A 23,170-nucleotide genomic window follows, 5' to 3' on the forward strand; every position below is an offset into this window, starting at 1 on the left:
GCATATGCGCATGTTGACACTGTAATTTTTTACAGTAGTTTTGGGTAGCAGGTGTCCTAACACTGTAATTCCCAACCAGAGGTGAGGCAGGAATGTTTATTCAGAGGATGCAAAAACTGAGACGCTTAAGCGTGACTGAAGAAGGTACATAGTAAGAAAGGACACGGTGATGACGTTCTGCAGTTAAAAGTTTAGTTTGATATCACCAAAACAGTTTTAATAAAGCTCCATTAGACTGCAGAATAAGGAGATGGTGGCAGCCAGTGGATAAGACACTAAAACAAGACAAGGCAACGTACTTGGGGTTGTTCTGTGGAAAACATTCCACAGGAACTAAGCAGCCACGGTAGCCTTCCCCTCTTCTCCTGGTGGGAACCAAGGACAGAGGAGTCTCTGCTCTTTCTCAGCTATGCCAGAGCACGCCTCAGCTATAAACTCTTGGCCACTGTAAAGTAACCTTGGTTCACTTTTCTTGTTTTCCAGTTCTACTTCAGCTGCAGAGTTTTTATACAACGGGAGCAAAACATTGCATTTAAAATAATAAACTAATGGCTTGCTTACGAGCCAGAACATCTGATGGGCTGGTCTGAGTCACGCCTTCAGTTTTGCTAAAGGCTTTTGCTTATGTGACCAGACTGCCCTAATGCAGGTCATTGGATCTGTTTGCCTCCAAACGTGGAGGCTTATTGCGTGGTTCCCAAAATCCACTCCATGGCACTCGGTGTGACTGACATCTGTGTCCAGATCTATTCTTTCTGGTTTTCCTTGACAATGACTTTGTGAAATTGCCGCCAGTTCACAGACAGCTGGGCTTTGCCTAACAGCATGCAGAAGACCAGATTCAGCCACAGCCCGTGCCGTGTCATTCTCAATGTTACTTTGCTTTCTTCTCCCAAAACCTTTAATTACAATTTTCTTTATTTGTTCTCCACAATGCTCACTTTTACTTGGGCGCAGGCAAAATGTGCTGCTGCTTCTCCCTCCCCCAGTACCTTCTGGGAAGTGCTAAGAAAACAGTTACAGGACATGGAAGATGCAGCCTTTTGTGTCTGTTGCATTCTCCCCTCCTTTCAGATTTCTTCACAGGGATTTAAAGTTACTAATCCATATTTAATACACGTGGATTAATGGAGCTGTACACTAAAATACAAGGAACAGAAGTGTCCTGGCACGGTAACTCGGTGGAGAGTGTACACCTCTAGTGTACGCTGCATTCTGAGATTTGAGGTCCAAATGTGTTTCTATGGCTCCTTGTGCCCCTTGCTCATGTCGGGCTACTTATATTTTATATTGTGAGTTCCTACCTAACAAACAGTTGTGCTGTTTATTTTGCCCCGTTTTATGGCAACCGTGAAGTTTGGGGTCTGGTAAATTTAACAGGAGAGGCTAATACTAATTTCTTGTCCCAGCAAATATAAAATAGATGAGTCACTTTATACCTCCACGTTGCAATCCACAGTCTTGAGATGCTCTCAAGAATTCTCATTTCAGAAAAAGAGCACAAGCTAGCCCTGAAGGAAATCCAGTCTCACAGCAATCAATTCCCAGCCTCCACAAAAACAAACTGCTTAAGCTGAGATAAAGCCATCATAATCAGTATCAAATTAAGGGCAATCTTTTATCTTAATACAAAGAAGAGAACATAGTGTACAGAGTAACAGAAAAATATACATCTTCAGCCATACAGAACGCAAAAAAACTTTCCTGTTGGAAGAGTACCTTGTAGCTGACAGTCAGTCATTGGTAGCTTTCTAGATGACCCTGCACTATCTGAGCAGGGGGAAATGGAGAACTTTCTTCTGTTGTTTTTGTTTTGTTTTGTTTTTTTTTTTGCCTAGGAAATAGTTGGTAGCATTACCTGTACACCACAAACACCCTCCCTCGGGCTGCAGTTCTCCTAGTGCTGGGCCATCCACCCCACCTGATGCCTGAGATAGCTCCACTGGACGTAGAAGCTGCTTGCGTGCTAGAGGTGAATGGGACGTATAGCCAGGAGAACCCTTCACAGTACTGTTTGTCAGTACACACATGCTGATTAGTAGAGTGAAAAAATGGGTATAGACACAGCTATGCCATAAACTATCATTGTTATTATTCTTTAAAGTGATCAGTCAACTCACGTCAGTCAGGAAGGTGGTTTATCTACACAGGAAGGAAAAAGTCCTCCCTGGGCAAGCTACATCCACACCACCGAGGCTCTGCAGCCTTCAGTGCTGGGGCAGAAGCTGTCTGAGTGCGAGCAAGCCCTAATGCCTAGGCAATCTGGAGAAGGGAAAACCTTTCTTTGTTTAAAAAAGTCAGTATCAAGCTAGAAAGTCAGTAGCAAATTGCTTTAAACAATTGATTTTTTTCATTAAGGTAAATACAGTAAGATTTAGTTGAAGGTTTAGGTCAAGATGACAAACTATAGGGAGTGTTGGGTGCGTATACCTGTATGGTGGGGCGTCTTTCCCCCTTGCAGCTATTTATATCTCTGAGTGAAGGTAAAGGTTAGGAATTTAATAAGACAGCCATTTATTTTTCTGTGGAGACTAACAGTCCTGGGGTTAGGATGTAATAATCATTCTTCTGCTTTAAAAATGGTTCTTTAACAAACAGCAGTAGCTCGTTGCAATTTTCAGTTGTACAAAATGACATATTTTCTATGTTACTATCAAAATATTCTGCATAACATTAATTTCTGTGCACTTATTAACATATGTACAGAACAGTGTTTCCCAATAGAAATCAGTATGCTCCTTGCTGATCCTTTTTGCCCTAGATTTACCAAAACCGAACCTGAAATTAATTGTGTTAATAGTATAAAATCTCAGGAGAAATAAAGGATTGAAGGTTTGTTTCCCAGCAGCAAATGAATAAAGGAACACCTTCAAGTTAAAGTCTAGCTTAGACTTCACTTCAGCCAACCGTGGTGAATCCAGTCAAGCCAGGAATACCACACGTTCTCCCGACACATCACGTGGAGTACACAGAAGCAGAGGAATGTAAACAGACAGAAGGCACATGGAAGGCCCCAATCCATTCTCCATCTGACGGAAGTGCGAGTTTCATAATTCTGTCATCAAGAGTCTTTTCATCATTTTCTCTCTCTCAAGTTCACGCCTCAGAGTCTCAGCGCTGTATAATTAATGCACAAACAGCCAATTATGGGCACAACAATAAGTCTCAGATTTCAATTTAAAATAATTAACATTTTCAAAATATCAAAGGAGGGGAAAAAAGGTCAGACTCGATTCAGTGAAAAGGCTGATAACTGATGGCAACGGATGGCTGATTCAAAAACAAATACCACTTGGTATTTCTAAAGACCGAACAGAAGCATGGAAAAGGACATTAAAAGACCCATATGGCAAAACAGTTTAGGGTTTAATCTCACCCCTGTTAAAGGCTACTGATTTCAGGCTGGACTAGGACTCTAAAACTGAAACAGATACAGTAAATTTCATCACAAAAGACTGGTGTTACAACCTGCTCCTCAGCATGGTCTGATACTGGTGGACATCAATATGGGCTGAATTTACTAGTCCTGCACACATCGGGGTGTGGGAAGCAGAGCCTAAATCCTTACTCTTACACACTGAATCACCCCAGAGCCCACAGATTCTGCAGGACTGGGATTGCCCTGGGTTAGAGACACCGCTTCTCAATAAATAGTGTGGGGAAAAAAAACCCTGTCTATTGCATTGCTCTGAGAGTTAAGTATCTCATGTTTGTGAAACAGTTTGGAGATTTAAACTGCAGTGCAGAAACCTTGCAGCCCATTCATGGACAAGTAGGGATGGAATGACCCACTTGCACTTGAGACATCCTACAGAGGCTGAGTTCAGCACTATAGCTTCAGAATTATTTTCACTGGAATGACAAATTTTTAGATGAGATAGCAGTGCTGAAAAAGTGTGCACGTGCAATTTAACCAACATCTGAAAAAAAGAAGACAAACTAAAATGGAAATTGACTGTGAATCCATGAGTGAAAAAAAGGCTCATTTATGCTGACACCAAAGAAATACTTTTCTCTTCAACATAAGCCTAAGACTTTTTATACTTCAGAAGAATTGAGTATATCCACTCCTACATTTGTATTTTACTGAAAATTCAGCTTTGCTTAAATTCTAGAATAAGAAGACAGCATGCAAAACTGGTAGGATGAAAGAATAGAAAACTGAAAGCAGGCTGCCTGTGGAAAAATGGGATGGCTTATTTTTTCCCTTAGAAACTACAAGAAAGATCACTGCAGTTAGACATTGCTAAAAAAAAAGAAAATTAAAAAAAAAGAAAAGGAAAAATAGAGAAAACCAGTGCCTGTTTTTAATTTAGAAGAGTAGACATTTCTCAACCTCAGCTTTCCTTCATGGACATTTAATTTCACAAAACAAATTGCAACAGCAATTATGATAAAAACCTTTGTGGTTCAGAGAAAATGACACTCCTGAGGAGAATCTGCACAAGCCTTTCTCCCAGGCCACTGGCCACAGAAATGGTACGCTGCTGGCTGCAGCAGTTCATGAAGGCAGGACTTTTTTTTCTCAGAGTAGATATGAGTTACAGATATTTCTTTACATAACCCACCTATTCTGAAGTAGGTGTCAAGAAGCAACTGGAAATCTTTTGGTATCAGGGGAAATGGCACTTTATGGTGATTATGATAAAAAAGAGAAATCAAGCTGATTCCTTTAATGCAGAGAGCATCATAGTATTCCTGTGAAGGAGCCATGCAGTACCTGTCTGCCAGCGAAATGGGCTTGTGCGCCGTATATATCGTCTGGACGGTTGGAGTTGGCACAGTCTCTGCCAGAGACCTCAGTACGGGCGACGGTGTCACCAGCGTTATCTTCGGAGAGGACTGCACGGCACAGCACTGTAATTTGCTCTCTGCCTACAAAAAACCAAAATTATACAGAAACAGAAAGAAAACATGTAGGTTAGCTTCTACCTCTCTTGCTACCTTTCACCATCTAATTCACTGCCAAACAGTAACAACAACTAACAAGCACTAACTAACATGAACAAGCAGGAGGCTGTAGCTATAGCTGCACAGTGCAACCTCCGTAGGTGCTGAACAGCCACCTCTTCTGATGGCTATTTCAGAACTGTGTCTGAGGGACAGGCCTGATGGCACCATGCACTGAGATTTAACATCATGTATGGGATTGGCAGCATTTGAATAAAAGACAATCAGTTTGGAGAATGCCCCTTATCATTATTGTGTTTTCCCTAAGAATAATGCCACGTGCTGACCACAGGAGCTTTCTGAACTGTTCTTCAGCAGTCCTGTACAATTTGCTGATGGGTCCTCTGACTACTCTGTGTTTCGTAACAGCCAGGAATCTGCGTTTGTAGGAGTCCAGGTTTCAAAGTGCCCACCCTTTTCCCACATTTGCTAACTGGAACACGCCTCAAGAGAACTAGTCTTGCAGTGTCTAGTGCCAGGCAAGGCTGCAGCAGTGCGGGAAGTGCGGGTTTAAGACGAACAGCAAGTGCCCAGCTCCTGTCGTTCGGGTGAGGCGTAGCAGCGCTGCAGTGTTACACCGAAGACTGGGCCAGCCTATACAACTGGAGGGGGAGGATGCCTAAAAATAAACCAGCCCTGTCTTGCTTTTTGGCATGGACTATTTCTCATGCCAAACCACAGTGGCTAGTGCCTGTGGTGTGTGTATGACCTGGACCTGGAAGAGCACAGAGCAACCGCAGTCTGTCAGTGCACCGGGATCACTAGGATATGCTCCTACCGGTGTCAGCTGCATTTCTTTCTTGACAACTTTTTCTCTGAACTTGGTTCAGACTTTAAGGCAGGACGAAGGAAAAGTCACCATCATAAGGGAGCAGCTATTTGAATAGCAACTTTTTTTTTTTTCTTAATTATTTCTCAGATTCTGCAAGCCATACAGGATCAAGGCTAAACACAAACAAATAGCTTAATCAGTGGGACAATTATTTGAGCCCGGGAAAGAATGGCTGTGTTAGGTTTGCTTATTTATTGTTATTTATTAACATGCCTCTGCTCACATTTCATTTAAATGCATCTGACATGTCCCCAAACAACCTCTGAAGCAAAAGGAATTCCATTATTCCACAAAATTAGTAAAATGGAAATTGTAAAACCAGCTAAAGAAACTCGCTCTCCAACGCTGGCCAATTATATGTGTAAATACTGGCTAATATAACCTGTTCAGACTTCTCTTTGTTTTACTTTTAAAACTCAACCTTACAAGCTGCAGGGGTATCAGATTTGGTGTTCCTCATTCAGGGCCCCTGTCCTCCTAAGACTACCAGGTCTTACTTGACAGCATGATAAGGAGGCATCACTCTGTGATGCTGATGTAAATTCTTACTGAAATCAGCAGGGCGATGACAAATTACACTTGCTGAAGTTTTGTCCTGAGTCCCAAGGTGGGTTTGCTCTGGATAATGGTTTTATAGTGCATATCCAAAGCATCTTTTTTATATATATCTATTTGAACAGCATGTTTGAGCCAAATATTTAACTGGTATAAACAGATATAATTTCATTAATTTAAATCTATGTGACTCATACCATCCTGAGAATATGGTCACCAAGCCTGCCATTTCTTTGTGGAAATCTCTGAAATTCAGAGGGGTTCCTGGTCTGAAGCTTATTTCAAATACTCCAAGCAACCAAATTTTCTAATTTTTCCCCTGACAAAATCAATACAACTACATGTAAACCAACAAATTAGAAGCCCTGCACAAAAGTTAAAGCCTTCCAAATGTCACCATTTATAATGTTTTTCCCCTCAAACACATTTCAGTGTTTTGTTCCAAGCAAGAAAACAAAACCAAAGGAAAAAAAAAAACCAAAACTTTGAAGAGGAAGTACAGAAAAGAAAAAAAAAAAACAAATGCAAAAAAAAAACAAAAAAAAAAAGGAAAAAGATTAAGAATGTTACCATCTGAGACTGTGTGTGACTTGCAGCTAGATCTGCCTGCAAGTCCCAGCACTGATCTAGACCTTTCCCTTACAGCTCCTGCCTGTGGTGTGGCTATAGCTTGAAGCCCTCAGCAGAGCCCGTGTATGAGGATGAACTGAAACGCTGCTGGTGAGCAGCACGCCTCTTTGGGCTGGGACAGGGGACCATTAAACACAGGACCAAGGTCCAGTTAATCTTCCTAATAGTTTTCCCATCTTTATGCAGTCCTCTAGGTAGCTTCTCATTTACCACAGATGTTTTTAGATAACTCACTAAAAGGGATGTATGGAATTGTATGAAGGCTCACAGGCCATTAGATTTTTATAGTAATGGTATTTTAAATATTCGTGATCTGGATTCTGCCCTCCACTCTGCCCAAGAAATGGCATTCTATGGGGAGAAGAGGGAATTTCAGAAAGATTTGAATTTTACTTTTCTGCTTCTCTCGCAACAGAGCATGACAAAAATCTTAACATTGGAATCTGCCATGAAGCAACCATTTTCTGCAGGATGAAAATTTCTGTGAGTAAGGATATCAGGGTAGCTTCTGTTTATATTTTAAAATTCTATCCGCCCAGCGATGAAAAGGTATATTATATAGCCCTCCTAAATTTTGCTTTAATCCTAATTGTAATAGGCAGAAAAATAATTTCCTCATAATTGTTACTAATTAGTGGGAAAGCTATTCAGAACTTTTTTGTTTGTTTGTTTGTTTTGGTTTAGCTTTAACCACAACTGTACTATCTGGACTTGGCTGACCTAGTGAAGTTGCTCTTGACACATTCTCATGCATTTTGGGACGTCTTTAATTAGAGCTCAACAGTGGCACTGAAACATCTTGGAAGCCTAACTAACTGTGGATTTAAAATACCTATTTGGAGAAAAACAACATTTAGATCAAGCCCCATGACCAAGTTTCTTGTGAAAGAAAAGCTTCTTTCTTTAAATCATTAAATGCAGACAGTTACTGAACATGGCCCAACAATGACTGCAGTTACTTATTATTATTTGCCACATAAGATTGCTACTACCAGAAAAAGTTAAGGTTAAAGTCTGAAATGCTTCATTTTGTGAATGTAATTGAAAAACTCTAAGTCAGTTACTGTGGTTTATAATTATAATCAGAGGGTGTTTCTTATAAAGTATATCATCTTGTCACTTATTACATAATGCCTTTACCCTTAAAGTGGGACTTAGATTGGACTTATTTTTTAAATTGTCAAATAATTGTTTCCTGTTTGTATGTAGTTTACCTTACCAAAACCTCTAAATCCTGACTTCTGTGGAAGTTTAACAAGAATTAAGTTCAATTCTCGATCCAAGTTATGAAGTAAACATGGAACTTTATACAAGATTACCACTGTAGTCACCAACACACTAACTATAATTCTTCCTTAAAATTCGAATGTAAATTCAATGAAAATCAGGGCCCTCTTTGTGATGCCACAGCAGGCAGCTTCAGGCAGGAGGCCATGCAATTGCTAGACAGAGGACTGAGTCTTCCCATTCCATTATTGCTCTTTGGAAAGATACTATGGAGCTTGACAAATGTCCTCTCTACAGTCCTGAACTGAACGACATTTTGGGAGCAACCACATTAGTGGTAAGCCTCAAACTTTAACTTCTAGTCCTCTGTCTAGTAAGCAGCAATGTCTGACTGCAGGCAAGTTCATTATTTGTATAATGGGAATTTCCAACTCATTTGCACTCCAATTTCTACTTGGAATTTCTCTTTTTTTTTTTTTTTTTTTTTCAGGACTGCTTAGCACATAGATTTCTGACACTTAAAAAAGTCAGTTGGAATTGTCTTAAATACACAGTTTTTTAGTTGCATGTTCTACTTACAGAAAACTGTGGTACTGTTGTAAAAGGATCGAAAAAAGGATTAGATGTATCAGCAGGGAATGTCTTTATCTTTAAAAAAGATAAAGAAAAAGATGTTACTTTCAGAGCATAAAAATGCAAAAGAAAAAAAAAGCAGCAAAGCATTGCAACTACAGTGACATATCCAACAAATCAGAGCAGTTCAGCAGTGCTTGGACCAGACTGAAAAACACCCCTTCGAAAATGCGTACAGAAACCTGATGATGAATAGTCAAAGCATAAATATGAAAACTTGACAAAATAATTTTACCACATAATTAAATCTGTTGTGCAAATATGGAGCTGACTGCATACAATGTATCTTCCAATTCTGTCACCAGTCATTGGATTCTTATCTGCTTCCTTCAGCCAGCACTACACTTTAAAATATGTAATATGAAGTGCAGGAGCAAATTCTGCAGTGAAGAAACTTTGGCTGAAGAAATCGTGCTTCACATGTTTTAGACTTCCAAATTTTCAGTTACACAGTTGCTGCCAAAGATAAACAATCATGTAAGGTGGGATTGAAAGCAAACCACATATGAAAACATCACTGGGGACAGCTTTTTGGTTTAGACAGTTACAAGGCCCTGGGCTGAGATGAGGGCTGTGGTAAAGGACAACCTTAGGAGGGTATTTTGAAAACGTCTGGAAATGGAGAGGTGAGACCATCACGTCCATGTGCTGAGAAGCCTGAGAGCTCCCAGGGCTTGGCCCACGAGCGTATGGCCAGGCCCCGCTGGGAGTCATTTCTGCCCTTCAAATAATTTCAAACATTAACTGAAATGAAAGAAATATTAAAAGCAGCAGCAATCTCTGACCCACTTTGTTGTGAATGCCGTTTCTCATGATTTTCCTCTTTAGAATGCAGACATTATTCATTCATTCAAAGAAAGGACAAAATAGCAGAACAAGGTATCAATTTTGAACTGCACTTCATACTTTCCATTTGGAAAACTACGTTTTTCACTGTAAAGGTGTGTTTTTCACTTTGTTATAGAAACAGCTGTGCATTTGTTTGTTATGCGTGTCTTCAAGCATAATTCACTAACTACAGCTGTATAACTGTTGTTTAATAATGAGGAAAGCTACCCCGAGGGCCCTGAGCCCTTGCAGGCCAAAGCAAAACCTGGAATTATGACGTCAAATAAAATTAAGTAAATATATAGTGTTTATTTTTTAAATAAAGTAACAGAAACATATTGGCTTATAAGGGTGCCAAGGGAAATTAACAACCATCTGTGGGCTCACTTCTGCAAACATGTGGAATAAATCTTGGCTTTAATTGTCAGACTTCTTACACATGAGGAGTATGGATAGCAAAGATACAGTTAAGCATGTAAATAACTTTTTAACAGACTAAATGTGCTTAAAAGTCAATTACACAGGCACAAATGAACAAATAACTGTGCAAGGGACTAATTCTTTTAAATCACAATTTCCTATGCAAACATATTAAAGAAAATTTCACTCTCCTTTTATAGTCCTATATTCACATCTGTTAGTGAAGCGTCTATGTTGATTGCTGCTTGAACTTACTCATGTGGTTGAAGCAATAGCTCCTTGCACGTTTGTTATGTTACATCATACCCAGAGCTAAGACTGTCAACACCAAACATGGACTGCTGTAGTATGTCTCACTCTTCTGAGACAGGCAGTACCCATGACACCAGGTTGTCATTCTCAGGTTATAAGGGGTTTAAAATATGATGTTACAGCACAAAACATAACTGCACTCCAAACGAATATAATTTTTGAGCCAAAGGCAAAGAGGGATAGGGAGTTGATTGCTTATATGCAGTATGAGTTTGATATTCTCCAGCTGAAATCTCTAATTTTGCAGGTTGGTCTCATTAAGGAAATGAAGTGCAGTTACTGAATACAGAAAGGAAAAATGATGCAGAACAATATTCAAGAGCCCATGGGGATCTGGGAGCAGAGGCACATAAGAGGAGCCCACCCTGATTACCCGCTGTAGCACACAGCCATGCAGAATCATCTCCTGCAAAATCAGTGCCGCAATCTGTGGGTGTGCCTGCGGCCAGCCGAGGTACCACAGCACAGCAAACTGTGGTTAATCTGGCTTAGTTATCAGTGTGAGGTCCTCTCTCAGGGAGCTGTGCTTATTTAGCCTTAATAAGACGAGCTCAACAAATTCAAGGCTCTCTAGAGTCTAAACCCACCTATTCCTGATATTATAAAGAAACTGAAAGCAGAAATCAAGGAACAGAGAGAGAAAATAAAACCCATATTTGTGTTCAATTTAAGGTTGACAAATAGAGACCACCTTGCTCAGCCTTTAGGATTTATTCACTCCTCCTGTCATATTTTTTCCTCTGAGACTGCTGTTACTGAAAAGGCACAAGAGAGTTTGTTGGTTTGGCCCAGGCCTTCATAAAAGCACTGCTGCCAGCTCCCATAGGCAAAGCAGAGAGACAACGCTGTTGTCTCCTCAGCACTGGTGGGAGGTTCCATCTACTGATGGCTTGGCTCTTTTCAGTAGGAAGTGGGTACAATGTCCCCATCCATGCAGCAGCAGAAAAGTTTTGTATATTTGAGAATCATTTTCAGACTGAGGATATGCAGGATGGGGAGACAGTGTGGAAAGCATCAGTTATGAAACTGGTTTATATGAAATTGCATTTGGAAGTCTGAAAGGTCTTTTCACCCAGGAATATACTCTGGTCTGACTGTCCTTCATGTCCACCATGGCCAGCAGTGTGCTGACAACAGCAGCAGTTGCCAGCACCTGGGAGGAGGAAAATAACTCTGATTCCTACCCCACCACACAAGGAAAGCAGCATCATGTGTGCATCTCTTCCTGAACCTTGTCTTGGGGTTGAGTTTCTTGCATGGAGTCAAAACTCTTACCAGAATAGGAAGTGAAGACCTAAATGTCATGCATTCCCCACACAGTACGTAGCCTTTCTCCCTGCCCTAGGAGGAGGAAATATCACACCTTTAAAAGTCTCCTGACTCACGTGGCAGAAGCAGACCTTAAACTATTCCTGGGTGCTTTCTTCTCTCTGCTGCAGCAGCATCTGTTAAAAGATGCCACCTGGGGAATGAGCAAGGAGGAAGAGCAGAGCCATCTCCACCACCTACTGCAAAACTGCAGTTCCCCCAGCCTCTGGAGATCTTCAGTAGCTTCCAGGCTTCAGCTAGGATAGCAAACATAAGGAGAAAAGGAAGGGGGAAGTGGTGGCCAGCTCTCTTTGTGCAGGACAGTCTTGTGAATTTGAATTGTAGATGCTCAAACTAGCAAAACACAGTAGCTGATAGTGCATGGATTGCCTACAGACAAGCTGCTGAGGTATTCTGTCTACTTTGTTGTAAGGCAAAACAAGAGAAATACCAGCTTGGGAGTTTACAGCTGAGCACAAAAATGCCTGAGGTGGCAGGTGGAGCAAAAATCAAGTCCACACTTCAGAGCTGCTGAGATGAGCACATTCTGGCATGGTCAGGGTCTTCCACAGGAGCAAAAAAGACTAGCTGGTGTCACCGGGGCTACAGAAATATGAGCAACAAGAGGTCAGAGCTTTACTCTTGATAACTGCATAGACAGGCTTTTAAGTGTGAAACTTGATTTCAAGCACATCTGCTCTCTCTGCAAGAGCGAAGAAAACAGTCTTGCAGCCAAAGTCCATAAAGCAACCATTAAGGCAGGTCCCATAAGTTACTGTGATATCACAAAGTCATAGCATGAAAGGGGAGTGAAGGAGTTTGTGCTGTGCTCCAGCGGCGTCTCGCCTGCTGAGGGCTTGTGACACCTCAAACGCCCCCTGCTTCAAAGGTCAGGGTGCATTGCAACAGCAGAAATACTTTGGACAAGTATCTCCTTGTCTGGAATATTTAGCATGGCAAATGGAGAATTTACTAAGCTTAAAAGAAAAGTTGACTCTTAAGGAAAGGAAAGGAAAGGAAAGGAAAGGAAAGGAAAGGAAAGGAAAGGAAAGGAAAGGAAAGGAAAGGAAAGGAAAGGAAAGGAAAGGAAAGGAAAGGAAAGGTACAAAAAAGGATCAGTGCAGTCTCAGGAAAAGTCCAGTGGTCAAATAATTTTTAAGGAGAAAAATATGAAAACCAGTTAATGTAACAGTCACATTGATTTTGTGGGAAAATGAGTAAAATTTTATTCCTCTGTGGATAATTTTCTGCTAGTACTCAAAAACTCTTGCTGCATTATTAACTGTCCATTGTGGTGACATATTTTGGAGGTAACTTTGCCACAACCAGAAAAGATTAACAGCACTGATTTTGCTTGATATTTATACTGCAAGGAAGAACGAAGAAGGGCAAAGAAAGAAAAGGGACAACAACCTTCTCCTTTTCTTTGCATTTGTGCCAAACATCCTTCTGGACAGAATTTAAAATCTCAGTAAAAACAACTGTACTTGAACAAAATCATAGAATCACAAAATGGTAGGTCTTGGAAGTGACCTCTGGAGATGTAGTCCAATCCCCCCTGCCACAGCAGGTTCACCTAGGGCAGGCTACACAGGAACAAGTCCAGGAGGGTTTTGAAAGTCTCCAGAGAAGGAGACTCCACAACCTCTCTGGGCAGCCTGCTCCAGTGCTCCATCATCTGCACAGTAAATAAGTTTCCTGAAACACCTTCTAGATGGGTTAGGAGAAAAAAATGGTAACTTTATAAAAGCAAATGGAAGCAGAGGAGACAAAGAAAGAACACTTTTCTCATTAATTGATATAAAATTAGCTATTTTTGGTATTTCCATCAGAAGTGAATATCACAAATGTCCTTGCTATGACAAAAAAAAAATACCACTTTTGGGAAAAGTGGGCTTAATTTGCATATGTTCTCTTACATTTGGGGTGGTCAGTATATTCACTGCCACAACTTTCTTTCCTTCTATAAAGGTCCAGTAACTTCATCTGGTGTTGACGCTTCGTTCCTATCCCCTGCACCTTGACCAGAGGCCTTTGTAACACAGTGGAGAAAATGTGTGACCCAGTGGTCTGCACTGTCCCTTTGTACCCTGTACTTCACTAGATTCTGGCATCACAGCAGAAGCAGAGCTGCTAACAGCTGAAGTGGGGTCATAAACACAGCCCTCAGTACAGACATAGCCAAAGGAATATTCTGTGGTGCTTTATTTCAAACTACATGCTGTAAGTTGAATACCATCACATCCATACAGCACTGAGACTTGTTTCTACTCATCAAATTAGAAAAGATTAGCAGCTGAGACTTTTGGAGTACAGCGCATTCGCATTTTCCAAGCCTGATGTATGATATGACTTTAAAAACAGTTGACCATTAGACCTGGTTTCCAAAACCAGTGATACAATTCTGGACACTGCAATTCTTGAGTAAAGCTCGTTGTCTGTGGTCATCCCATTTCAGTGGCTGAAATGAATAATGAGGAGGAAAATGTAAACCCGAAGAGTTTCTGGTATGTTTCACCATGCAATACCCCCATTCTTTTGTGTGGGAGTAGTTCCTGACTCCAATGATTGATCACTCAGGTAATGTCAACACTGGTTCACTCCCTTTGCATATGTCAACAAAACCCATGTGACAGGTAGACAGGCATAATCGTTAGCTTGATATACAGGGTAAAAATCAAACCAAACCAGTGCAGTCCAAAAGACCTGTAGCAGGATGGAGCTGTAAATCAGCAATACCATTGGCTAATCAGTCTTGGGAAAGGCTGTGTGAGCTATGTGCCTTGATGAACCACACTTGGTGCAAATCCCATGCACATTGTATCACAGGCCACCTTATTTTCACAGGATGCAGGATTTTTTCCACTTGTTGAAATGATATCCAGGTGCCAGTGTCAGCAGACAGACTTCATTCACACACATTAAAGTGGAGCAGTCTTGCATAAAAACACCCTAAGGCACCAAATATGAAGGCTTTTGAAGAAGATGGGTTTCTGTGCAAGCTGCCAAGCCATGGAGACACTATGTGTTTAGAACCTCCCTGCCTACTGTTGCTCCTTCTGGGGACATAACACTACAAAACCTCCCTCCTAGCTCCATCTGAGCAAGGTCTCCCTTGCTCATCTTGCAAAGAACTGGTGGAGCCCAGAGTTCAAATAAATGTTTCAAACAAACATTGATACTTAAGAGCCAATGTAAGTGAATCCAACTGTTTGACTCATCTGATATCTGCTTGGTGAGAGTTTCCACAGAACTGCAGCACAGTGTCCCCCTCTTCATAAGTACCACTTAATTGCTTTTGGTTAACTTGGAAAGCTCTACCTTGAAAGTCATGATTATTCCACAGCATCCTTGCTGAGTCAGGTTCTCTTGGGATCCACTCAGATGGATTCCTCTGCTTGCTGATGCACACTAGCCCTTCTCTGGACCTTGCTGCAGGCCGAGTCCATCTGTCCTGGAACATGCCCCAGCAGCATACACCATGTTCTTGTTGTCTCTCTAAGTGGTTGTACAAGAGGGCTAACATTTTCTTCTCCATCAGAAGTTTTCTTTCCTTTTGGAGTGACTTTGTGCAACCCAGCGTAGAGGTGTTGTCAGGAGGTGGCCGCGTGGTTCCTTGGCTGTGGTCCACAGACTTCTGTCTCCCAAATGGATGTATACGGGAGTCATGTACAAGGTTTAGTCTCTGCTGAAGTTTGGCTTTGCTGCAGCTGTAACATCTCACAGATACTTAACACACAGTACTTTGTGGCTACAGTACAAACTATATACTATTCAGGAGCAGGTCTACCTAAACCACAATGGTTAAGATGCCTTGGATAAAATCCTAAATCGTCATGCCAACTTTTGTACTGATTTGCAAGGGTAGCCCTGCAAACTGTGTTGCTGCTAGTATCTCTCATATGCTGCCTTGAAAGATGGAGTACTCTACTGATCTTCACTCTAAGGACTGTAATTATGGGTTGCTAACAAAGTGATTTCAGAGGTATCAGGATGGAATGGGGGACAACGGTAGTAATGTTACGGAGTCAGCCCAGCATTTCTACAGCACTTTGGAAGGGGATGCATGTCCTGGATCATTTTTGCAATGTAGCATTGTCTTGAGGCCATTTTTGAGAAGAAATTCTTTGAAAGAACACAGAATAAGAACAATTCATATGTGTTGAAAGCAAGACAGTGTCCATGCTCTCACAGTCTTCAGGATTTTTCAGTACTCTTTTGCTGCTGCTGTGAAGGTGAGCAAGCTTAAGCAGAACATAACGTCAGCATGGGCTATCAGCTCAGTCACCTTCCTGAGGAAAATGTAGCCAGGCAAAATGATGTCACAGTCTTGATGACTTGGCTAAAATGCAGACTAAAGATTGCAGCATGTGCTTTGTCTTTGTTTAAAACACAGAAATGAAGCAAACAAAAAGCAGTAGGTGTACTTGCTGGATATGGTTGCTCTCCAGTATTGCTGCAGAACAAGTTAGCTGCATAGCTAGGACAGCTAATGCAAAGTTGCCTTCTTTGCCCCGTGGTCTTTACCTATGAAATCAGCGATGGTCCATTGCCAGGTGCCTAGATCGTGTGCACGACAAAATCAAGAGGCATCTTCTGCAGATGGAGGCTGTTGTCATAGAAGAAAGTCACTAAAGATGGATAACACGAAGAGGAAATGAGTATTGTGGCTCCTGCCAGTTGAGTACCCCAGGTAAGCCATGTATTTCCCGCTTTCACTGCCAGCAAGCAGATTGTACATGCATTTTGTACCAGATGGAAACTCACCACTAGCCACACTTGATTATTTCTGAGCATAGACACTGACAGCTCATCATCCAATAACTGTTGCTTCACCATGTCTTATTAACATGTAGACTTCAAAGCCAGGGACGTTCAAGAAAAGCTAATAACGACATAACATACCTGCAGTTTTTCAAAAGCATCAGGATCACATTCCTCTATTGAAAAGTTATGATAGACTGATGCAAACAGTGCACTGCCTGACCCTTGTCCAACACAAACAAATACTTTGGCTTTATACTGTAATCAGTATCTACTTGTGTAAGAGGAAAAGCTGGCTCAAAGTCCTTAAATGTCCAGAAACTCAACCAACCAGTCTCCCTGAATGTCAGGGTAGTAAGAAATACTTTAAATTAATTTTCTGTCCTATTTTTCTGGGCTATTGAGTGCTGCCAAAATCCCCAGGAGTTTATACAGTTCATTATATTAAAGGAAAAGAATAGCACAGGTAGATTAAAGTCAGCAGACCTGCAGAAAAAGTGTTACAATTATAAACGAGTGCACTACTTATACACCTAAGCACAAGGACACTTGAGCATATTCTCAATTTCAAGATGTGACTAGTCCCAGTGACTACTGCAGCCTTATCTATGCACGTGCCTACAAATTTCAGTGACCACTCATGGATTAGGATCTCCTCAATATATACAGGAGTGCCGAATGTTGCACTGTGCCACAATTTGTCAGTCTCACTGCTCTACAAGTCTGCTCTGAATTAAGCTTCTATATGACAATAATTATTTTCTATCATAATATGCCACCATTTGCAACACACAGAGTGCACTGCTTCTTTAAGTGTAGTGGATACAAACCATTTGATCCTACCAATAATACCAGCTTGAGGAGAAGCTGAAAGTCTATTAGGACCAATGTTTTGCTTGCTTTCAGGTCTATGCACTAACAAATCCAATCCTATATCTAGTAAATCTTTTGTGATAAATGTTATGCACAAACCCCTATTTATTCATAATGTCACACCCTTGGCTATGGAATCATTCATGCTACCAGCCACCAAGCATTGAAAAAACACAAAGATTCTGTCTTGGCTGCAAGTAAAATCTTGTGTTCAAACACAACAGCTTATTAGGCATATACATTTACAGATTCAAACCCCAGTGTTGTAATACTTTGCCAATTCAATGCCATGAAACACACCAGATGCCTCTGTGTCTGTTGAGTCCCTCATTAAAGCAACTCAGTACTGAAGGAAATGTATTGTTCCTTCTTTTAGCTTATTTCCATCTTTTCAAGAACAAATTGGGATGCTACCTTAAAAGCCAGTCTCCCAGTCTCAGACACTGCACTCAGGCATGTTCCATAGCTAAAGAGATTAGTCCCAGCCAAGGGATAATCCAAGTCAATTAGGGCTATTAGCACATAGCTTACTCTTGCCTATCCTTAATTACAGCAGAAATTTCTCCTTTGGACTGAGAGGAAGAGTACAGAACTCTCCTGCTTGGCCCATGCACGACAACAGTTTCAATGCCAGAAGGCTGCTCTATCATTTGAGCAGAGCTCTGCTTCCCTGTAATTTGTTTATTGGGCAAAGGATCCAGGAGATCCATTATTAAAAATACCTCTGTGAAAGCATCTGAAGAAGATTATAATGCGGAGTGGACAGGAAAAGAAAAGGCAAATGGGAAAGAGGCCAATGACAGTGCTCTCCCTGGGGGTCTGCTTGTGGCACTTCTTCAGGGAGAGAAATACACTGTGAATAAAATGTCACAGGCAGATCCTTGTCCCCAGCCAGGGGCTTCCTGCACATCCCATCAGGAGCTCACAGAGAAGCCAAACTGGGAGCTAAGGATTTCCTACAAGGCACGTTTCCAGCACCGCTGCCTCCAAGGCCCCTTCCCAGCACCATGTGGTGATGGAAGAGGCCAAAACACGCTGTTGTCTGGCAACCTCTGCTGATGTTATGGTCCCTGCAAAGACTACAGTTAACTCATCCAATTCAGAAAAACACTGAAGTCTTTCTAAAATGTAAGAAAAGCAGAAACTGATCCTGTCAACTTTGTAACTGAGAAACAATGAGGAGGTTTACAGTGATTACTTCTATATTTCTGCCCAAGAGCCCTGGTCTGTTATTTTACAGAGGATATTTCTGATTCATTGTTGTTTTTTTGGGTTTGGCTTGGTTTCTTTTTGTAATCCTGTGCCTGCTGCTTTTTGAGTGTGCTCTCTATGAGCTTGGGAACTAACTGCTCTTGGGGCAGGAATATATCCTCTTCAGCCACACTGTAGGTGTGAAGAAAAGCCTTTACCCGCACTGCTTCTGTGCCCCTGTTCTTGGTGAGGGAGAAAGGAGAAAGCATAATTTCTTCAACCCTTTTTCCAAACCACTGGCAGCAAGACAGGACAGATCTGAAGGACAAAATTGCTTCAGAGGCACACACAAACATGGGCTCTGCTGTCCTCAGACATGTTGAAAAGAACAAGCTTTGTTTGAAGTCTGGGCAGCTCAGCCACTGATGCAAACACATGGACTCCCTCTGGACGAGAACATCTGAGCTTCATGGTTATTGATTTTGACAGTTTGCTTGACTCAGATGCAGCATGAGTGCCAAAGTATGCACAAATTCAGGTGGCCAGAAGCCCACTGTACTTGGCACACAATTTCCCATCTCCAGCATTGCCTACAGAGTCCTCAGCAGAGCATGTGCACATGCCTTGATGTGTGTGCAGATGGCATCAGCAGCTCCTTCATCAAAATCCACCCTGGTAATATCTGGCACTGTGTCAGAAGTGGCGAGGTGATGTTCCACAGCAGAGCACTTGAAAGACTCTAGCCAGCTTTTTAGCAGAGGAACAGTAAATGAGACTAACTTGCTTAATGAGTTTGGTAGAGGTTCACTCTCCTGACCTCCCTAGCTGTTCCTCCTACAGTATGAGCGGGTTTGGTGGTGGGTTGTTGAACTTGGGCTGAATGCCATGGCATAAAGCAAGCTATAACTTCACAGGTCTTCCATAGGAATAGTTTTATGACCAAGTCCCAAGGAATAACTCTTAGAAGTAGGCAAGAAATGTCATCAGGTTTAAATTGCATATACAGGACATCTGCCTCTGTAGGAATTTTCTTCCTTAGCCCAAAACTTTTGTTTTTCAGAGGGTGATACAAGGGATAATGAGCAGAAGAAGACTCTTTCTACTGGGTTCAGTGGTTTTTAATCCAGTTACCATGATAGTTGATTAGCTAGAATTAAACAACCACTGTTTTCTTTGTTCCACAATTAAATTACAATTTTCTTCTATGTTTTACAATATTTGGGACAAGGCACAGAAACTGTGGAATTACCACAGATGTGCTGAGATTTATACAAACTTCAATTTGTCAGTTCAACTTACTGGTTATTTCTACTCTCGTCATCCCTCTGAGCTGTAAGACTTGTACTAAGCTCTGCACAAAGTCAAAGCAAAGGATATGTCCTGATATAGATCTCACAAGTCAATGACTGGGTCTCTGTTTTGGTATTGTTTGCAAGTAGGCAGACTGTTATGATATTATGTCTCAGTAGAAGATTTTCCCATTGTTGTAAATAACAGTAAAAAGCAGAAGACAAATCAGTAGATAGGCAAACAGAGAAAAATCTTTGGTCATTTAGGTATGACTTGTTGCTCATTAGAAGAAACTTCTGCTGGAACTGCTTAGGAATTCTCATCAGAAAATAAACTATTTATTTAAATTGAATGTGTTACAAAAGAATCAGTGCTGATTCAATTTTCTCTATCATTAAAAAATATATGTATTTTAAAATGGTTTCACTCAACATTTTGTTAGACGAGTTTTTAGTGGCTAGTTTAGAAATTATATTTTCATTGGAAACATTCATTGAAATTAATTAAGAAACATTACTTGAAACCGAAACACTTCACAACTGTTAAAATAAAAACATTTCAAACTGGCTTAATCCTTCTCTTCACCCTTCTTACCACTTTCTGACATTTGGTTCAAGATATTTTCCAAGATACAGGCTTTTGAAAAAAAAAAAACAAAAAACAAAAAACCAAACCACAACCAAGTTTCACTTTAATCAAAGAAGAAGAAAAAAAAAGATTTCCTACCAGTTATGATTATTCAATTGAGTGGCAAATAAAAATCAAGTTTATTTACTCTTTTTGCTGGTTTTACAAGTTGAGTCACCCAGCCTGTCAAAAAAAAAGCTCAGAAAGCAGATGTTTCCATTTCCTATTGGAGCTTGGAGGCAGTCAACTAAAATTCCACACAACAGCTAAGCAGTTAGCATCACACTTGCTATCACACTAGAAAAATGTGAATTAGAATTACACATATATCGATTCATTAGTGGGTTGGAAAGTAAACAAACACACAATAGTTACTGTCTGGAGTCTAAACGCAACTGTCACTAAGCACAGCGAGGAAGAGAGACGATGAACTTCACAGCTGCTGAGACAAAAGGAATTATGTACTTCTCAGGCCAAAGGAAAGGGGATTAATGTGCCTTTATCAAAGGATGTTAAGACATAATAGCTTCATCACTATACTTCTCTCAGTGAGAGCAAACATAAAAAGATGTATCTAGTTTCAAGTAGGCTTTTGCACTGAAGTTGAACATTTTTCTACTACACGGATTACTGTAGAGTGGAAAAGGAAACTCAGCCAGTATGTCCAAAAGTTGATGCCACCAAAAGATGAAAAGTGGTAATAACTTTAAATTGAAAGTGGGTAGATTTAGGTTAGATGTAGGGAAGAAGTTGTTCACTGTGAGGGTGGTGAGGCACTGGAACTGCGTGGCAGGGGGTTTGAAACAAAATGATATTTAAGATGCCCTCCAACCCAAACCATTTTATGATTCTGTGCTCTTTTAACATTCTCTCATTTTGTTTCTTGACTGACTCTGTGTGTGTCTTTCTGTAATGGATAAATGGAAGTAAATCCTCAAAGAGCTGAGTAGTTGTCAGTTTTAAATTTTTTAGTGAACATTAAACTAAGATCCAAGAGGCAGTCTCTGGGCCGGACACCTGGTTATCTTGCTTATTAGTAATTCCACAGACTGCTTAAGAGACTGGCATTCACCAATAAAGCCCTCTGCTTGAATATGCAGATCTACATGTTAGTTGAATGTCTTATTTATGATGCTTTATACATGCAGACTAGAAAAAGCAGCTATCAGGGAGTGTTAAAGTCTAATCCAAAATGTATTCACCCATTATTCTGGCAGCCCAAGTACTATGATTGTTTTTAAATGCATTAAGTGCCCTCTCCAGCTACTAGCATGCTTTATATAGCCTAAATGACACTCAGGTAATTGGCATTTGCTTGATTCAGACTGTGCTCTCAGGGGCCTTGCACTGCATGCAGCACTGAGCACTTTCTGCACAGCCCCAGTCAAATATCTCAGACTCAGTTTGGGTGTTATAAGTGCACCCCCCTTTGAATTGTGTTCTTGCCCGAGACTAGATGGTCCTGCTCTGGCAGGGGGATTGGACTCGATCTCTGGAGGTCCCTTCCAACCCCTAACATTCTGTGATTCTGTGGTTATCTAGTTGATGCCCTTTCCTTGCAGAAAAAATACAGTCCTTTGCAGTATCAGTAAATTTAGTGTATTCCCTAAGTTCATATGGAACCAAATTTATGGCCTGTCACTACAAGTTTTTTGTATTAATGTTTGCTTTAGCAATTGCTTTTTTACCTTTTATTAGTTTAATATGGAGTTAGAGGGCATGAACATGAAACTGGGAATAAACGTGCATTTGACCTGTCGCTTACTGCTTTTGGTTCTTATCTGTACATATAACAAACAGCTTCTTTATGCAAATTCTTTGGCTTAAATTGGCCATCGCATGTAAGCTTGAATGTGCAAATACTGTTAATTGAGAAGCTGGCTTGGAAAATAGCAGTTCTGAACGTTCTCCTTCGACTCCAAGTCATAGTTATTGCTTCCAATTCATCTTGTACTAAAAAATCTTTTCGTTGTTGATATGAAGATGTAAAAGTAGAAAGCCTCTAATTCTGAAATCTATCACACAGCCCTCATTTTTTGAGAAGACCTATTTTATCTTCAGTATGTAGTTCACCATAAACAGAGCACTTATAAACTCAGCTCTGACTGAGATGTTTTGAAGACCTCTGGGGCATCCAGAGAGACTTGATCTATATCTTCAGTCAATTTGATGGCAGATAGGTGCTTCCTAATGCTCTTATCAAATATAAGCAATTTTTCAGTGGAAGACAGGAAAACATATCAAACTCTAATACCTCTATAACTAGTTCTTTTAGCATTGAATTCTAAACAAAAGTGGTTATAATGTAATTCAAGATTAATATTTGATATGACTATCTGCTAAGAGACTCAGTAAGATTGCTTTCGATGAATAGGATTGCATACACTAGTAATGCTATTACTGAAATGGAAATATTTGTTTCCAACTTGTCCTAAATAAAAACATATGGTTTTACACTGAAGACTCTTTATTTTTCGGCTTTAAACTATCATATTGATAATTTCTAACTCTTAAATGTTGTCTCAAGTTCTGGACAGGCAAATAATTTTCTGCTTCCTGTTTTCCACCAATAGATGGCAGGTGAAGCTCTAGAAATGTATTTACTTCATAACAGCATGAAACAAGAACACCTATAGTTTGCAGGTATATAACCAGCTGTAAATCAGTGCTCTCTGGTATCTCTTCAGATGTGATCATTATTTAGTCCTAGCCCATCCACCTTGCACTATG

The 23,170-nt window shown here is 40.6% G+C and overlaps 1 protein-coding gene across 1 annotated transcript in view; it reads right to left on the reverse strand.

The window, feature by feature from the left end:
- Nucleotides 1-2,410: 2,410 nt before the first annotated feature.
- Nucleotides 2,411-23,170, reverse strand: part of EPB41L4B (erythrocyte membrane protein band 4.1 like 4B) — a gene marked incomplete at its 5' end in the record, with an annotated part of 102,817 nt that continues 82,057 nt past the window's right edge. Inside the window, 3 exon segments of the mRNA XM_008936117.1 lie at nt 2,411-3,117; nt 4,721-4,875; nt 8,774-8,842. Of these exon segments, the coding sequence (XP_008934365.1) occupies nt 3,048-3,117; nt 4,721-4,875; nt 8,774-8,842 (294 nt within the window).

The sequence above is a fragment of the Merops nubicus genome, unplaced genomic scaffold, assembly GCF_000691845.1.
Source record: "Merops nubicus isolate BGI_N331 unplaced genomic scaffold, ASM69184v1 scaffold9982, whole genome shotgun sequence".
Classification (NCBI taxonomy): Eukaryota; Metazoa; Chordata; class Aves; order Coraciiformes; family Meropidae; genus Merops; species Merops nubicus.